General features: G+C 46.0%; 1 protein-coding gene across 3 annotated transcripts in view; it reads left to right on the top strand.

Moving 5' to 3' along the window:
• The window catches only part of dchs2 (dachsous cadherin-related 2), a 58,294-nt gene extending 44,877 nt beyond the window's left edge, over positions 1 to 13,417 (top strand). The window contains exons 17-21 of one of the 3 annotated variants that reach the window (XM_031837619.1): positions 6,113 to 6,243; positions 6,930 to 7,216; positions 7,589 to 7,730; positions 9,849 to 10,607; positions 10,686 to 13,417. In XM_031837619.1, the coding sequence (XP_031693479.1) occupies positions 6,113 to 6,243; positions 6,930 to 7,216; positions 7,589 to 7,730; positions 9,849 to 10,607; positions 10,686 to 12,442 (3,076 nt within the window). In that variant the 3' untranslated portion in view covers positions 12,443 to 13,417. Of the gene's footprint in view, positions 1 to 6,112; positions 6,244 to 6,929; positions 7,217 to 7,588; positions 7,731 to 9,848 lie in introns of all 3 variants that reach the window. The other 2 variants (XM_031837620.1, XM_031837618.1) reach the window with 2 other exon arrangements.
• The last annotated feature ends 6,105 nt before the right edge of the window (positions 13,418 to 19,522 follow it).

Below are 19,522 nucleotides of genomic sequence, written 5' to 3'. Positions count from 1 at the left end.
ACTATTAGAGTTGTCACTTGCTATGGCAATGTATTGTGAGTTGTGTGTATCTAATCCTACATGCTAGACAAAAGATTTCAGTGCCCTTGAACGGGGTATGATAGTAGGTGTGTGTCAAGAACTGCAACGGTGCTGGTTTTTCATGCTCAACAGTTTCCTGTGTGTATCAAGAATGTTCCACCACCCAAAGGACATCCAGCCAACTTGACATAACTGTGGGAAGCATTGGCGTCAACATGGGCCAGCCTCCCTGTGGATCGCTTTCAACACCTTGTAGAGTCCATGGCCTGACGAATTGAGGTTGTTCTGAGGTCAAAAGGGGGTGCAACTCAATATTAGGAAGGTGTTTATAATGTTTGGTATACTCAGTGTTTTTCTATATTGAACAAAAATACACTGCTCAAAAAAATAAAGGGAACACTAAAATAACACATCCTAGTGAATGAAATATTCTGATTAAATACTTTTTTCTTTACATAGTTGAATGTGCTGACAACAAAATCACACAAGAATTATCAATGGAAATCAAATTTATCAACCCATGGAAGTCTGGATTTGGAGTCACACTCAAAATTAAAGTGGAAACCCACACTACAGGCTGATCCAACTTTGATGTAATGTCCTTAAAACAAGTCAAAATGAGGCTCAGTAGTGTGTATGGCCTCCACGTGCCTGTATGACCTCCCTACAACGCCTGGGCATGCTCCTGATGAGGTGGCGGATGGTCTCCTAAGGGATCTCCTCCCAGACCTGGACTAAAGCATCCGCCAACTCCTGGACAGTCTGTGGTGCAACGTGGCGTTGGTGGATGGAGCGAGACATGATGTCCCAGATGTGCTCAATTGGATTCAGGTCTGGGGAACGGGCGGGCCAGTCCATAGCATCAATGCCTTCCTCTTGCAGGAACTGCTAACATGCTCCAGCCACATGAGGTCTAGCATTGTCTTGCATTAGGAGGAACCCAGGGCCAACCGCACCAGCATATGGTCTCACAAGTGGTCTGAGGATCTCATCTCGGTACCTAATGGCAGTCAGGCTACCTCTGGCGAGCACATGGAGGGCTGTGCGGCCCCCCAAAGAAATGCCACCCCACACCATGACTGACCCACCGCCAAACCGGTCATGCTGGAGGATGTTGCAGGTAGCAGACCGTTCTCCACGGCGTCTCCAGACTCTGTCACGTCTGTCACGTGCTCAGTGTGAACCTGCTTTCATCTGTGAAGAGCACAGGTCGCCAGTGGCGAATTTGCCAATCTTGGTGTTCTCTGGCAAATGTCAAACGTCCTGCATGGTGTTGGGCTGTAAGCACAACCCCCACCTGTGGACATCGGGCCCTCATGGAGTCTGTTTCTGACCGTTTGAGCAGACACATGCACATTTGTGGCCTGCTGGAGGTCATTTTGCAGGGCTCTGGCAGAGCTCCTCCTGCTCCTCCTTGCACAAAGGCGGGGGTAGCGGTCCAGCTGCTGGGTTGCTGCTCTCCTACGACCTCCTCCACGTCTCCTGATGTACTGGCCTGTCTTCTGGTAGCGCCTCCATGCTCTGGACACTACGCTGACAGACACAGCAAACCTTCTTGCCACAGCTCGCATTGATGTGCCATCCTGGATGAGCTGCACTACCCGAGCCACTTGTGTGGGTTGTAGACTCCGTCTCATGCTAGCACTAGAGTGAAAGCACCGCCAGCATTCAAAAGTGACCAAAACATCAGCCAGGAAGCATAGGAACTGAGAAGTGGTCTGTGGTTATCACCTGCAGAACCATTCCTTTATTGGGGGTGTCTTGCTAATTGCCTGTAATTTCCATCTGTTGTCTATTTCATTTGCACAACAACATGTGAAATGTATTGTCAATCAGTGTTGCTTCCTAAGTGGACAGTTTGATTTCACAGAAATGTTATTGACTTGGAGTTACATTGTGTTGTTTAAGTGTTCCCTTTTTTTTTTTTGAGCAGTGTATAAATGCAACAATTTCAACAATTTTACTGAGTTACAGTTCATATAAGGAAATCAGTCAATTTAAATAAATTCATTAGGCCCTAATCTATGGGTTCCACATGCCTGGGCAGGGGCGCAGCCATTTGTGGGACTGGGAGGCCATAGGCCCAGCCACTTGGGAGCCAGGCCGAGTCAATCGGAGGGCATGCTGTCTGGTCCTCTGGCAGTCTCTATGGGGGTGCCACAGGGTTCAATTCTCGGGCCGACTCTTTTCTCTGTGTATATCAATGATGTTGCTCTTGCTGCGGGCGATTCCCTGATCCACCTCTACGCAGACGACACCATTCTATATACCTTCGGCCCGTCTTTGGACACTGTGCTATCTAACCTCCAAACAAGCTTCAATGCCATACAACACTCCTTCCGTGGCCTCCAACTGCTCTTAAACGCTAGTAAAACCAAATGCATGCTTTTCAACCGGTCGCTGCCTGCACCCGCATGCCCGACTAGCATCACCACCCTGGATGGTTCCGACCTAGAATATGTGGACGTCTATAAGTACCTAGGTGTCTGGCTAGACTGCAAACTCTCCTTCCAGACTCATATCAAACATCTCCAATCGAAAATCAAATCAAGAGTCGGCTTTCTATTCCGCAACAAAGCCTCCTTCACTCACGCCGCCAAGCTTACCCTAGTAAAACTGACTATCCTACCGATCCTCGACTTCGGCGATGTCATCTACAAAATGGCTTCCAACACTCTACTCAGCAAACTGGATGCAGTCTATCACAGTGCCATCCGTTTCGTCACTAAAGCACCTTATACCACCCACCACTGCGACTTGTATGCTCTAGTCGGCTGGCCCTCGCTACATATTCGTCGCCAGACCCACTGGCTCCAGGTCATCTACAAGTCCATGCTAGGTAAAGCTCCGCCTTATCTCAGCTCACTGGTCACGATGGCAACACCCATCCGTAGCACGCGCTCCAGCAGGTGTATCTCACTGATCATCCCTAAAGCCAACACCTCATTTGGTCGCCTTTCGTTCCAGTACTCTGCTGCCTGTGACTGGAACGAATTGCAAAAATCGCTGAAGTTGGAGACTTATCTCCCTCACCAACTTCAAACATCAGCTATCTGAGCGGCTAACCGATCGCTGCAGCTGTACATAGTCTATTGGTAAATAGCCCACCCTTTCTCACCTACCTCATCCCCATACTGTTTTTATTTATTTACTTTTCTGCTCTTTTGCACACCAATATCTCTACCTGTACATGACCATCTGATCATTCATCACTCCAGTGTTAATCTGCAAAATTGTAATTATTTGCCTACCTCCTCATGCCTTTTGCACACATTGTATATAGACTCCCCCTTTGGTTTCTACTGTGTTATTGACTTGTTAATTGTTTACTCCATGTGTAACTCTTTGTTGTCTGCTCACACTGCTATGCTTTATCTTGGCCAGGTCGCAGTTGCAAATGAGAACTTGTTCTCAACTAGCCTACCTGGTTAAATAAAGGTGAAATAAAAAAATAAAAAAAATTAAAAAATAATAATGAGTTTTTTACAGACAGAAATACTCCTCAGTTTCATCAGCTGTCCAGGTGGCTGGTCTTAGACGATCCCGTGGTTGAAGAAACTAGATGTGGAGGTCCTGGGCTGGCTTGGTTACACATGGTCTGTGGTTGTGAGGCCGGTTGGATGTACTGCCATAGTCTCTAAAACAATGTTGGAGGCGGATTATGGTAGAGAAATTAGCATTAAATTATCTGGCAACAGCTCTGGTGGACATTCCTGCAGTCACCATGCCAATTGCACACTCCCTCAAACATTCGACATCTGTGGCATTGTGTTGTGTTACCAAACTGCATATTTTAGTGGCCTTTTGTCCCCAGCACAATGTGCACATGTGTAATGATCGTGCTGTTTAATCAGCTCCTAGATATGCCACACCTGTCAGGTAGATGGATTATCTTGGCAAAGGAGAAATGCTCATTAGCAGAGAAGTAAACACAATGTCTCTCCTTCACTGCAGCCGAAGTGAGTAAGACATTTAAACGTGTTAACCCTCGCAAGGCTGCAGGCCCAGGCGGCATCCCCAGCCGCGCCCTCAGAGCATGCGCAGACCAGCTGGCCGGTGTGTTTACGGACATATTCAATCAATCCCTATACCAGTCTGCCGTTCCCACATGCTTCAAGAGGGCCACCATTGTTCCTGTTCCCAAGAAAGCTAAGGTAACTGAGCTAAACGACTACCGCCCCGTAGCACTCACATCCGTCATCATGAAGTGCTTTGAGAGACTAGTCAAGGACCATATCACCTCCACCCTCCCTGACACCCTAGACCCACTCCAATTTGCTTACCGCCCAAATAGGTCCACAGACGATGCAATCTCAACCACACTGCACACTGCCCTAACCCATCTGGACAAGAGGAATACCTATGTGAGAATGCTGTTCATCGACTACAGCTCGGCATTCAACACCATAGTACCCTCCAAGCTCGTCATCAAGCTCGAGACCCTGGGTCTCGACCCCGCCCTGTGCAACTGGGTACTGGACTTCCTGACGGGCCGCCCCCAGGTGGTAAGGGTAGGCAACAACATCTCCTCCCCGCTGATCCTCAACACTGGGGCCCCACAAGGGTGCGTTCTGAGCCCTCTCCTGTACTCCCTGTTCACCCACGACTGCGTGGCCACGCACGCCTCCAACTCAATCATCAAGTTTGCGGACGACACAACAGTGGTAGGCTTGATTACCAACAACGACGAGACGGCCTACAGGGAGGAGGTGAGGGCCCTCGGAGTGTGGTGTCAGGAAAATAACCTCACACTCAACGTCAACAAAACTAAGGAGATGATTGTGGACTTCAGGAAACAGCAGAGGGAACACCCCCCCCCCCCCCATCCACATCGATGGAACAGTAGTGGAGAGGGTAGCAAGTTTTAAGTTCCTCGGCATACACATCACAGACAAACTGAATTGGTCCACTCACACAGACAGCATCGTGAGGAAGGCGCAGCAGCGCCTCTTCAACCTCAGGAGGCTGAAGAAATTCGGCTTGTCACCAAAAGCACTCACAAACTTCTACAGCTGCACAATCGAGAGCATCCTGGCGGGCTGTATCACCGCCTGGTATGGCAACTGCACCGCCCTCAACCGTAAGGCTCTCCAGAGGGTAGTGAGGTCTGCACAACGCATCACCGGGGGCAAACTACCTGCCCTCCAGGACACCTACACCACCCGATGCTACAGGAAGGCCATAAAGATCATCAAGGACATCAACCACCCGAGCCACTGCCTGTTCACCCCGCTGTCATCCAGAAGGCGAGGTCAGTACAGGTGCATCAAAGCTGGGACCGAGAGACTGAAAAACAGCTTCTATCTCAAGGCCATCAGACTGTTAAACAGCCACCACTAACATTGAGTGGCTACTGCCAACACACTGTCAATGACACTGACTCTACTCCAGCCACTTTAATAATGGGAATTGATGGGAAATGATGTAAATATATCACTAGCCACTTTAAACAATGCTACCTTATATAATGTTACTTACCCTACATTATTAATCTCATATGCATACGTAGATACTGTACTCTATATCATCGACTGCATCCTTATGTAATACATGTATCACTAGCCACTTTAACTATGCCACTTGGTTTACATACTCATCTCATATGTATATACTGTACTCGATATCACCTACTGTATCTTGCCTATGCTGCTCTGTACCATCACTCATTCATATATCCTTATGTACATATTCTTTATCCCCTTACACTGTGTATAAGACAGTAGTTTTTTGGAATTGTTAGTTAGATTACTTGTTCGTTATTACTGCATTGTCGGAACTAGAAGCACAAGCATTTCGCTACACTCGCATTAACATCTGCTAACCATGTGTATGTGACAAATAAAATTTGATTTGATTTGTGCACAAAATTGGAGAGAAATAAGCTTTTTGTGCATATGGAACATTTCTGTGGTCTTTTATTTCAGCTCTTGAAACATGGGACACTTTGCATGTTGCGTTTTATATATATTTTTATATATATTTTTCAGTATATACAGTACATGTCAATCGATCTCTGTCTTCTACCTACACTGGCTAGTTGGAGTCCTAGTAATGTAATGGTGTGCGTTTCCTTGTGGTGTTGTTTTCCCAGGTTGGTACTGCAGGCGTCAGACAGGGGTAGCCCTCCCCTTAGCAGCATCACCACCGTCCGGGTCCAGGTGGTGGACATCAACGACAACAGTCCCGCTATTCCCCCCATGGAGCCTGTGGTCATGGCAGAGAGTAAGACAACACCCCTCTCAAATGGCACCCTTTTCCTGTTACAGTACACTACTTTTGACCAGGGCCAATGGGGGTAACTATTTTCGGTCTACATTTTCTAATCTAAAAGTATTTTATTTATTTAAATCATCTTCACAGTAGGCCAAGATTTGGTAGCTGGCGCTGAAAGGATGAAGTCCCTCGTAACAGTCCCACAGGCTGTTGTGCCTGAGGCAAAGCTCTATCCTTATGCCACTGTCCTGAAGGAGTGAAGATCACTTCCTGAAACAAATTGCTTGGGAGACAAGCCCACCCAATGAGCAAAATTAGTTGAAATCGGTACATCCAACCAAAATATGTATTTTTAATGTCTTTCCAATGTATTTTGCTCATAGGGCTGTTCCCAGCCCCTCACTGACACACTGATTCAGCTAGCCAAAGTTTTTATGATTAGTTGAATTAGGTGTTATAGCAGAAGATTGTATTGATTGATAGAGATTTCCAAGAGAATTGTCAACTTAAGATAATGTTTCGGTTTAATTTGTAATACTAAATACCTGTAGAGATAGGTAGATAAGTACGACCTGTACACACAATTGCTCTTCGGCTCAGGCCAGATCAGTACCCCCTAACAAGTTGTGTGTGTTTGACTATATAGACTATTTGGTACTAAATACTTCTTACACTGTTATCTTGTTGGTCACCAGACCTCCCAGTGGGCTACATGGTGACCGAGGTAAGCGCCAACGATGTGGACCTCAGCTCCACCGTGACCTACAGTTTTTTGGACAATGCCAGCACTGCCGGGAGCTTTGCCATTGACCGCTACACGGGCGTGGTGACCCTGACACAGATGCTTGACCATGAGGAACAGACGACGCACAGGCTGGTGGTGTGGGCCTCGGACTCCCTCCACCAGACCACGGCCCAGGTCCTGGTTCAAGTGCTGGATGTAAATGACAACGTGCCCGTCTTCTCACAGGACTCCTACCAGGTAGCTAGAACTGCAATCAATTTTGTATTTCACTAATGATGCGTTACAAGACAAAGTTATAGTTATGGAACACAAATCCCTCCACACACACTTCTACTTTGTGGTGAGCCTTTCCACATTAGCAAAACATGATTATATAGGAGGCAGAAATGAAGTTGTTTAAAATGTTAACATGACTGACTCACTGAGAGGATGAGGGGATTTGAATGTCAAGTTGGACAATGTCTGATCTATCCATTTGACACCATTGTACTCCCTCAGTGATGTCTTGTGACTCCAAGTTCTCCTTGAGTCCTTAATGAGATGTTTATAAATGCATGTCATTTTTCCTGGCAATTGACATGAGATTTGTTTGTTTGTTTGCACCATCAGGTGAAGTTGCCAGAACTGTCTCCTGCCAACATGTTGATCCTGACTGTGGCTGCCACGGACCGAGACTCTGGGCTTAACGGCAAACTCGGCTACAGACTCCTCTCGTCACCTCTACACGGCTTCTATATACACCCAGACAACGGTAAGCACTATTAGATTAACCAATTAGATTCAAATTAAATGAATAGCTTTCATCAGAATTAGCCAGATATAGTCAACTCGCCTGTTCTAATTACAAAATATATTTACTTTAGTGTTTTTATTGAAGAGAGAAATTATGACCGAGATTGGAGGGAGAATGTGTCATTGTGAAGAATGTGTAGGCCGGATATCACCCAATGCCGACGTGTACATACAGTATGCGTACCAGAGACTACGGCCCTAACTACTGTTCCATCCAGTCCATTCGAAATCAATTTGAATCAAATTGAAAGGTAACAATGGAAGAACTTATTTAGGCACGAAGTCTCTAAAGTGCAAACTCTTGGCAGAGGACTAGTGAAAATGTTTTTAATGGACCCAGGACCATTATCCCAATCATACCCAGAGTCCAAGGACGAGTACAAGGACGAGTCAGTCAATCAAATTCCAAGGCTGAATCTATATAGCTGCTGCTAGGTCTTGAAGAAATAGGCCTAATCCTCCCGCGAAACTACAAAATGTGCTTCTCTTAATTCCTACGATTGACTGTCAAAATGTAGTAGGAGAAGAAAAGTTACCGCCACATGCTTTCCAAGGTTCACGTCTTAAGACTGTCTGGTAGCCCAGTTTTCATATTAATCTTTTATATTCCCTTGTTTAAAATCACATTTTTCTGGCGCGACACGCTTATTTTACACATGTTGGCCAAGAAATGGGGGTTTGCGCCAACCGTAAGTATATGCCCAGTTCTGCATGGTTCTACACATCAAGGGTTATTCAGAGTATTCACACTGTCAGTAGCATCAGTTTCTCCATCCATCCTTTCTCTTTTTATGGGCTTGGATGTGTGAAGGAGTGCAGTGGAGGGGGAGAGAGAAAAAAGAAGGGGTGAGTGGGAGAGATTGCTGATGAGAGGTCACTAATATAGAGGTCTGCTTCAGAGCCGGGTCTGTCCTGTAATATCCAGTCCTCGGGAAGCAAAGTCTTCGCCCTCCCCAACCCGACAAGTGAAGAAGACTAATTGAACGCGACGAGGCTAAAAGAGAATACTACATTCTCAAACTCTTTTTTTTTTTTCTTGAAACATATTTTTTTGGGGCCACCTTATTAATGTCACTGGCCCTCGAAAGTAACATCTGAGAAATGTGTTCTCCGTGTTTTGTGGTGCAAGTAACTAATGGGATGTGAAATTTTGATTGGTGTCAATATTAGAATTGAGCCTCTCAGAATCGTGTCTTAATCCTAACTCGAACCAGAAACTAGATACTGGCTCGTTCTTTTGTGTTTCCTCATGTTTCCAGCACTCATGTTTTAACTTATGTTAATTATGTGTTTCAAGATAAGTTTCAATATTACAGGAGGCCGGGTGATATCCCAAACTGATTGACTATACAGTAGTGCTCGATTCTATGTAATGAAAAATACCAATCTTGCTCGTTTTCAGTCTCAATTTACTGTGCTCACATCAGTAAACTCATTAGATAGTTAAACATTCTCAAAAGAAACTTCAGCAAAAAGCCTACAGAATGCACTTCTATAGAGAGCATTAAAGACACAATCCTGAATTTGGATTTCAGTCAAAAGGCGGCCCCGCTACTCGGTTTGCTATAAAGCTGAGGAATGGGGCTGGAGAAATGTAATTACGCTCAGATTCCTAGACTAAGCTATGGCTGCAACTCATGAGGTAGTGAGTGATATTATTCTACTGTACAGGTTGCCAGGTCTCCCTTGTATTAAAAAAAAAAGTTTCAATCACCAGGGACTTTCCTGGTTAAAGGGGCAAACCACCAACTTTGCTCTATTTGATAGGGTGTTCTTTACCATAATAACAGCTAGAGAGCTGTGCGTTATCGACAGGCAGCATGGTAAAGCCTCCCTCATGGTAGCTGTAGACTGAGTGGACAGCTGAAACCCTACATTAGACGATGTTAAAATAGATCAGTTTGAGTGTTTGTCTAATTATAACATTTTTATTTTGAATGCGCTTTTAAATTCTGCATAGGAATAAAGCGATATCTAAAGGACCTGCAGCACTTTCAGTTGATTAAAAACACTAAGATGTTTTTCACTGTTTTCAAATCGGAGACGATGGCTAACTCCAAATCCATTTGTCTTGTAGGGTCGGTGTTCACCAACAAGCCCTTGAAGTATGTCACCAACGGTAACGTGATCCAGCTCCTGGTGGAGGCCAGAGACTGGGGCGACCCAGTCCGCTCTACAGTCACCTCCGTGGACATTGTGGTCCTGGATGCCAATGACCACACCCCGTTCTTCCAGCATGACGCTTACACGGTCAGCCCGCTTGAGGATACCCCCGTCGGCACCACCTTGCTGACCCTCTGGGCAGAGGACCTGGACTGGGAGTACGAAAACACCCACCTGGACTTTGTCATTGCCAGTGGCAACGAGGACAGGAGGTTCTGTATAGAGGTAGGTGCGGTTGAAACAGAGAGCCAGCAGAGGACTGCTGGGAGTCTGGTTCTGTGCCAACTCCTGGACCGTGAAACCACTGAGGGCTACATCTTGACAGTGATAGTTTCTGACCGTGGCTCGCCTCCGCTCAACAGCTCGGCGGTCGTGGTGGTGACCGTAGCGGATGTCAACGACAACGTGCCAGCTTTTGTCAGCGCAGAGTACCATGCTCAGGCCAGTGAGAGCAGCCCTGCAGGGACCAGGTTGGTTCAGGTGACCGCCCAGGACCCTGACCGCGGAACCAACGGTCTGGTCCGGTACGACATCATCTCAGGCAACAGCAAGGGTCACCTCAGGTTAGACCCCCACACCGGCGCCCTGGAGGTCAACCACCGTCTCGACTACGAGGAAGACTCCAAGTACGCACTGACTGTCCAGGCTTCCGACGGGGGCGAACCCGGAAACCGTAAAGTAGCTTTCACCGTGGTCTTTGTTATGGTGTTGGACGAGAATGACAACTCACCCTACTTTATCTTCCCCGTAGTCAACTGCTCGGTGCCGGAGAACCTTCCTGCCTTCACCCCCACCTGTTCAGTCCATGCCATCGACCAAGACGCTGGGCCCTATGGCCAGCTCACCTACTCCATCATGTCCTCCTGCTTCATGGACTACGGCAGTGGCAGCCCTGATAGGAAGGAGGCCTTTGCCATTGACAGCCTCACTGGGGACATCCACACCCGGCAAACCTTTGACTTCGAGCGGGAGAGCGACTACTGCTTCATAGTGGAGGCCAGGGACAAAGGCGAACAGGCGGCCACCGTGCGGGTCCAGGTGGCCATCGAAGGGGCAGACGAATTCAGTCCTGTCTTCACCCAGAGGCAGTACCGTTTCATTCTCCCAGAGAATGCCAAGGCGGGGCAGACGGTTGGTCATGTTATGGCCATGGACCATGACGGAGGCCTGGATGGCATGGTGGAGTACTCCCTTGTCAACCCCTCACAGTTGTTCTCCATCCACAAAACAACAGGCGCAGTGTTCGTCTCGGGCCCAGTGTACCGCAAGAGAGGAAGTTTTTCCAACGAAGACGTGGTGGAGCTCTTGGTGACAGCCGGCAGTCCCAGAATGGACTCCAGGTCCACCACCAGCCTGGTAACAGTCAATATCTCCAATTCGGCTGAAGCTCTGGTCGGGGTGGCCCTCGGTGTCCAGACAGTCACTCTGGGCGTGTCGCTGGCCATCTTCCTTCTCCTACTCGTCAGTTTCGTGGCCCTTGTTCTGAGGTACAAGACCAAAGAGGCCGCCATCAAGAAGGCCGCTGCCCTCGCAGCCAACCTAAACACTGGCACGTTCGGCAGGACCGGCGGTGCCCAACAGCACAACGGCATCGGCTTGCGGGAGCTGAGGGCGCCCATCACCATCCGAGTGAAGAGGGAGATATCCCTCCCTATCCGGAACTCTGACTCAAGCGGCCGCGGCTCTGCAGAAGGTGAGACGGCTGAGGACCATGAGATCAAGATGATCAATGAGTACCCGTGCCGCAAGAGGGCCGACTCGGCTAAGAGCAGAAGGGTCCCTGACTCTGGCTTGCCCAAGGACTCGGACCAGCTTTCCTGCCATTCAGAGGATGGAAACCCAGGAACGGTCATAACCACGGTCTCCAGCACATGTCTGGCCACAGGGATGCAGAGCTCCGAGAGCCTCCACACCTTCAAAGAGGAGGGAGGGGGGGAGGGGATGCTGCCGCGGGTCAGGGTGAGAGACATGGAGGAGAGCATGAGGGGCTACGTCCCTCTCTCGGATAGCCAGGCCTCTGTGGACGGCTCCTTCAGCTCGCTGTTGTGTCCGGAGGAGCAGCTCCGGGGCAGCTATGGCTGGGACTACCTGCTGGACTGGGAGCCGCGCTACCACACACTGGCCTCAGTCTTCACCGACATCAGCCTGCTGCCCGACGAGGACCTCCAGGGGGGCCACGAGGGCCTGGCGTCCGAAGCCTGCTGTCTCATGCATCCACCACCCCTCATCACGGGCGTGGCGCAGCCAGGCCTCAGAGCCGTGCCCCCCCGGATGCCCCTGAGCAGCATGCACACCCTGACCCGGAGGCCCTCCTACCCCAAGTACGCCTACGCGCCCCTGGCCAGGAACACAGGGCTCACCCCATCTGCCATGACGCCCAGTTTCTCTCCCTCGCTGTCTGTGCTCACGCTGCGGACCCCCAACGCCTCCCCGGTGGTCTCAGAGACTGGGCTGGGGGTCTTCAGGCTAGACGCTGGCAGCCTCCTGGAGGGAGAAATACAGGTGTAGACTTGTGGACCTTTTGATATTGACTTTGGAAAATATTGTATGATAGATGCCAAATACTACCATTAAATAATTTGGTTCTCAAGCTTATTTTAAATCTGATTTTAACATCACTATTCAATTAGTTTCTTCAATTAGTTTCTCAACATAAAGGATCTACAAATCAATATTGGCTCATGTTGAACATTTGGACAATATTCTGTTGATCTGTTCATCTGGCACATCTATTAGTAAGGACATTATACAATGCAGATGCATGGGTGAAATCAGACATTTATTAAATGTCTTTGTACAATGAATGATTTGCATTGTGGTGCATTTAATATTTTCATAACTTGCTTTTGTAATAAAGTTATGTATGCAAAAGCCTGAACTCTGGTTTGCATTGCAATAGCACAACGCAGCACTCTGTACACGAGTGGATGTTTGAATCCACAATTAATGAACAAATGTATGGTCGTAAAAATGTTTGCATGCTAGAGACAATGAAATGCATTTTTATTTCAGTTGGCTATAGCTTTTTGACTTGGCAAGTATGCTTGTTGTTCTGTAATTGAATTATGTCAGAATATGAGCCCATATTCTGTGAACTACAGAATAACCTACAGTATTTGAAATGTCATTAACAGCTGTACAAAGAGCCGGTGCAGTTGGTGTGGGACCAGTCTTTTGATATTGATGTGTGCTCTGATTGTGTACTATAGATACTAACGGCGGTTTTGTGTGTGTAACATTTCAAAATGAAAAGTGTTTTCTCTCAATTGTAAAATGTATATAAGCAAAGGTCATTTTAAGTAGGTAAAACAATGTCCTGCTATCTTTTAGCTCTATGGGGAAGTTCTAACTAACTTGAACAACTATTAGTGTACGATTCAATTCCACAATGGTTTGTGACTTTCTCTTCATTCATTTTCATCGTTGAACTGATTTGTTAATGTGGTTCATAAATTAAACAATTCCAAATGGAAAATGTGTTTATCTTACGGAGCAATAATTTTTCCAGACTCCCTCTGCAATTAGGACATTCTAAATAAGACTAAACTATCACATTTCAGAAACCTATTGATACCACATGGAGATCAAAACCCCCATAAGCCTGTATTGTTGTTCTTCACATGGTGGATCATGCTTGTTAAGAAACTGGAAGTCCCACTCTTTAGAAATGTCTTGGAATCACGATCGAATAGCATTTTGGTTCCATCCAACATTCTTCCACAAACCCATTTTCCACATGGCCACCCTGAATGTTTCCTTTAACCCAGTGTTGGAGAAGGTCTGATGCAAAACAATTGTTTTAATCAGTTTCAAATGGAATCCAGACCCCCCCCCCCCATTCACTGGCTAATAGAATAGTTGCATTTTTAAAGGGTGGAATAAAAACAAGGTTTGCTTGTGGCTCTCTGAAAAGGTCCAACGTGAGAATCCCAAGCTTCAGAGGCTGGTATCGTTGCTCGGAGGTTATACAGTAGAACATGTTTTCCATGACACTGGATCTCGTTCCCTGTTTTTGAGGTCTTTGTCAATTTTCCTCCTCACAGCTATGAGGAAAGTGCCAGATGAAGATACAGTATGCTTCTCTCTTTCCAAGGCAGCATAAACGGTGTCGGAGCTCGGGGGACCTAACACTCCTCTGCTTGGCTTGGCTTGAGAGCATCCTTAATGTTGATCAGCTGTTTCCTCACTTTCTGGTCACAGTGACAGAGATGATGCATCAATTGTTTTTGGTTGGAGAGTAAGAATCTATTGAAAGACCTTTGGTCTGGTGTGAAAGCTAGTGTGGTAATGAGGGGTCTCTTACTACCCCAGAGATCCTTGAAGCACCCAAACACTTCTTCAGAGCCTCTCTCTCAAGATTAACATGGATTTACTGTCGATACATTTGGCCACTGTGATGCAAAAATATGGAATTGCTTTTGGCCTTGAAACCCATTTTGGGGAAAAGTGTAAGGATTTTGAATTAGCCTTTTTCAATGTGTTTTTTTTAACTTATTTTCAACTCAAATGAGACTCCACACGATTTTACGTCGACGCTATAAAATGGCATCAGAAACTGCTGGTGAAAGACTCGTGGAGAAGTAATAGGCCCTGACATCCAAGTCTAATAAGGTCTGATGACTTTCAGCCATTTTTCCCTTGCGCCCACCCAAGCGTCCCTTACTGTCCATAACGGCCATCTGAACACCCACGCATTCCTTTGCTCCAAAAGCAATAAATAAAATGCAGGGCGATTTGACACGGCTTCACTTGGGCAGGTACTAATCCCCCCAAAAAGTGTCGGTAGAGGTCTGAGCCCTTATCGGGAAGCTTAATTAAGGATAATAAACATTTGCGTGGCTAGTCGGCTAGCTGTGCAGGCTTCATACGTTCTGAGTATAGGCCATGATAGGCATCTTATTTATTGACTCAGTTCTGGGTCACTCCTTCCTGCCAGGTTGGTTTGGACTATACAGCTCTGCTCGCTGATATTTGTGATTTTGGTGGGTATTTGGCTTTGGGAAGCACAGACGATGGAGAGATCTGGTAAAACAAGCATCTGCATGTCTCGGCACATACTGTAGCTGAGCGAGTCAGGGGACCCGGACAGGAATATAGAGCTCCTCTGAGATGTTCCATCACCACTCCTTCAACGTCTGTCAGTCAGCTGACAAGACCGGAGAGGAAGCCCGTTTTGGTAAACTTTCACCTTGTGGTATTTCTTCTGGAAATTTGACTGTTAATGGATTTTTTAGATGGTTTTATAATTATGATAAATGCTTTGCAGATGTAAAACCTATTTTCATCCTTGAGTTATCAGACATTCTAGGCCAAACAGCCTTATTATTATTAAGCACTTGTTTATCCCCCCACTACTGTCATAAATGCGCTGTTACCTGCCTAATGTCAGTACTGGTCTGCTCTCTCATATCGTAATTTGAGAAGAGGTCGAGCTTCCCCAGAGGTGCCTTGCCTTCCGAGCACAGTAAAACAATCTCCTTGCGTCAGACACGAGCAGTTCATGCTCATGATTATGCAGGTCCGATGTTTAGTTGGACGGGGATGCGTGTTGGTAAATTCAAGACAGCTGCACTCTAACCTGGCTTAGATTTCATACTACTTCGCTTGATATTGAAATATGCATTGGCTTCTAAACAAGTCCTGCATTGTCTGTTTTCTCAGCGACTGAGCTCTGTAAAGTCTCAAGGTTCGTGGGGGTAGGGGGGGCTTGAGTCATCCGCTGCAAAATCTAGATTGCGTTTGGATTTGGCGGAGGAACACTCACTGAGGAGGGGAGGGGGGGGGGGGGGGGGGGGGGGGTGTACAGTCCGGGTGACAAGTTGTTTTATAAGGATTCGGTTTCTGGAGCGCGATTAAAAAGCAGTGGTGAAATATTTAATCCAACGCTAAATCTGATAATGTTATAACAGCTCTACATATTTGAGCAGGCAGAGCAGACTTGCCTCTTTCAATGTTTTCAAGTAACAGTTGACCGCCCTCACCCTTTAAACGTGTATTCTATTTTTGGAAGCCAACAGACTTTTAATGTGTGACTCATTTGTCAGTGTTCAACAAAGACTTTAAAAGCAGATGTTCTAACAATGTGAAACACGAAAATATAATTTTCTGTGGGCCCGCATCCAAAAGGTGATGTGGCTACAGAGATAGATACTACAAAGCAGGATCAATGAGTTAGTCAGCTAACTTGCCTAAATAATCTGAAATAACTTTTTTTTAAAGACCAGCTTTAAATGGGCATCATCAATTTGACTCATCAACCAAAAACAAATTAAAATTAACTATTGATTTTCTGATTAGTTGAAAAAGTTATTTGTTTATCAAAGTTAACAGGCTAACTCGTTGATCCTAAATAAAGGTTAAATAAATTTTAAAAAATCATGCTTTGTGGTATACCCCTCTTGAGTAGCCTACACAGTGTTATGTAGCATAAACTGTGCATTACTGTTTCCTCCATACTGTAAGTATATTTTGGAAATAATTCATTTGAGTTGCCTTCAACAGGGTCTAGCTCTGTTCATTATGCAGCCATCTAAGCAGCTGGCTAGCTTTCGTAAAGAGATCGTTTGGACACTAAGGCTACATGTGTTATGTCACGATTATGGAAAATAAATATCCCCAAACTAACTTTACTGCCGATTCTAAAATAAACACGGTTACACTGCGGGCTCTTAACGTCTTTGTTTTCAAACACGGGCGACTAGAGTGAATTTTTGGGGCTAGACCATATAGAATATTTTACTCATCCTTTGGAATCAAAATGGCCACCTCAGCTCTTGCATTTTATTATTTATTTAACTAGGCAAGTCCGTTAAGAACAAATTCTTATTTGCAATGACGGCCTACCCCGGCCAAACCCGGACGACACTGGGCCAATTGTGCGCCGCCCTATGGGACTCCCAATCACGGCCGGTTGTGATACAGCCTGGAATCGAACCTGTAGTGACGCCACGAGCACTGAGATGCAGTGCCTTAGACCACTGCGCCACCCTGTGACCAATTCAATCACTTGAAACAAGCTTTTCCCCCCCTAGTTATTAAAATCTTCAACTTTAGTTATATGTTGTATTAAATCATAACTATGTAAATGTAATTATTCCATTACCTGTGGGAAAACATTGACATACACTTTAATTCATCATGGTCCCCTATACTGTAGAAATACTTCCCTGTGCAATATGAATCAGCTTTTGTCATATAGACTTCAGAAAATACAATCTTGAGTAAACTGTTGAAAATGTACACATCTGCAGTGGATTGAATATAAAATGGTAAAACACATTAAACGCAAATAAATGACAGTCTAGATTTACAGCAGACCCTGTAATCTGTTTACTGTCTTTCAACACTACTGTAGTGAGGAAAATAAATTGGGTCTGCTCGGTCATAAATCAACACTAGGCCCTTTTAACTCCAGACGCTCAGCATTTGGGCAAAGAGTCAACATCGTTGCCTTAAATCTGTAAGTTGGCCTTCCTCAGCCCTTTTGCCCTCATTGAAGACGTATATAAATATGTTATTCGGGACATGCTTTGTGCTTCATTTGTGAGCTTGCCACATTCCTAAATTTGAATGTTTTCTTTCATTTGTCTTTTTCTCTCTCTTCCTCCCCCAGCTACCAAATAAAAGCAACATGGTTGACAAACAGCTTGAGAAGAAAATGTTTACTCTGTGAGCGTGGAGTAAAAGTAAGATGTAGCGTTCTTATATCACTGAGGCATTAATGAGAGAAACATTGTATACATTTTTATTAATTTAAAAAATCTTGGAATGACATCTCATTGTTGTGCATGATTTAAATGTACCGTCTCGCAGTTACTAACTTCACCTACAAGTACTTGTAAAATATTAGATATAAAGGAGGTATTAAACCTTATTGATAACATAGCATTGTCCTTATTTGAATACAGTGTGTACTTACAGTATTTGTTCTAATCATTAAAACGGGTGACATGAAACCTGTTCAGGAAGGGCACCAGTACTGTAACAGTACCATGGAGAAATCATTAGAACAGTCGAGAGCGCTTCACTCGGTGACCATAGCTCACCTCCAGTCCTTATCGAAACCATGTGGAACATCCCCTCTATGGCTTTCAGATGTTTGACAAGTGTGTGGGGAGATGGATGCCAGAGTGCGTGGCAGTGCCCGTACCTGGGAGTCTTGAGGAAAATGAACACAGACGGGATACGAGTTGGAGAAGTTTGAAAAGAGTGAACAGGCCCCATGCTAGAGCTGGAGTTCACTGTGTTTCACAGGGCAGTCATGGCCTTTTTTCATTTTTTATCTACTGACTAAAGCTAGATGGATTTTCCAGCTTGAATAAGTGTCTGGGGGCCCAGATAGTTTGCTACTATATGCCTCGCGTGTGCCGCTCGCGTGGGGTGCAGTTTCCCTTAAGCACTGATCTGAGGTCAGTTTTGCTGGTTTACCATCTCATACTAATAATTTATTAGGTTGTATGGGGCACTGAAAAAAACATGCGTAGAGGCAACTTGTTCAATGAGCCCAGCAAATACGGCTGTGACCAATTTAAAGATGTTGCTAAAGGGACTCTCGAACAAGACTGTTTGGGAGAGGGAGTGAGAGGTGTGTGTGGATGGATGGATGAAGCATCACATTTGCATCTAATCACCCTAGTGATGTTTTTGTTGGCCACCGTATGTAAAACAGATGTACAAATAGATGGAGGAGGTTCTTCAGTATGTAGCCTCTTTTTAGAGCACAAAGCAGTTAGATGTATTGAATACCCTGGTCTCTTTTAATGATTCAGATAATATATTCTGATCCAGAAAAGTGATATTCAGTAGGATGGTTTGCTTTTTTCACACACTGTGGTATAGCAGTTGTAATCTTTTTAAATCATTTACCCTCTTCTAAGTCCCAAGTCTTTGATATTGGATCGTTTTAAGATCAAAATAGGTGAAATCTGAAGATTCATATGGATCTCTTTTGCCTTGGGTCTACAAAATGTGTGGCTTTGCGGTAACTTACCACAAACTGTCCGTTTCTCTACGCCGGCCTAATGGATTGAGCACCAAGTGAACGTGTCTTAACGTGAATGTGCCGAGTTTGGCTGACTTTGCCTCCCACCCTCCACTGTGGAGTTGCCCGACTCCCGGGCTTTACTAGAGGGGGCTGAGGCCAGGAGCAGGGGCTAGCTGAGAGGTGAGGTCCCCTTGAGGCAGGTGTTCGATCCTGGGTGTTCTCTTGACAGCTGCTCCCCCAGTGACGGATGAATCTGGCTGTGGATGCCTGGCCCCCATGTGGCGGGATCACCCAGCAGGGGAGGCCCTCATCTGGGAATAGAATGTCAAGACTGGCCCTAGAGGGAGATTTACACCCCCAAGCCCCCAAGCTCCGGTTCAAATGGCTGTCTGTGTCACACTATAGGGAGGGTGACACCGACGAACCTTACGGGCCAACCGTAGGGCCTGGTTCTCTTTCGGCTCTCTCTCTCTCTCGCTCTCTTCCACACCCCAAAAAAGAACAAAGAGGACATCCATTATTGTCTCTGGGTGCATCTGGAGGTCCACGGAGATCAAACATCTTGGGGTCAGGTTTTTCCAACCCCACTCTTTGCTACGAAGCAA

This window comes from Oncorhynchus kisutch, linkage group LG12, assembly GCF_002021735.2.
Source record: "Oncorhynchus kisutch isolate 150728-3 linkage group LG12, Okis_V2, whole genome shotgun sequence".
Lineage (NCBI taxonomy): Eukaryota > Metazoa > Chordata > Actinopteri > Salmoniformes > Salmonidae > Oncorhynchus > Oncorhynchus kisutch.
Note: the sequence above shows the minus strand (reverse complement) of the source record. Positions and strands in the feature narration are given on the sequence as shown.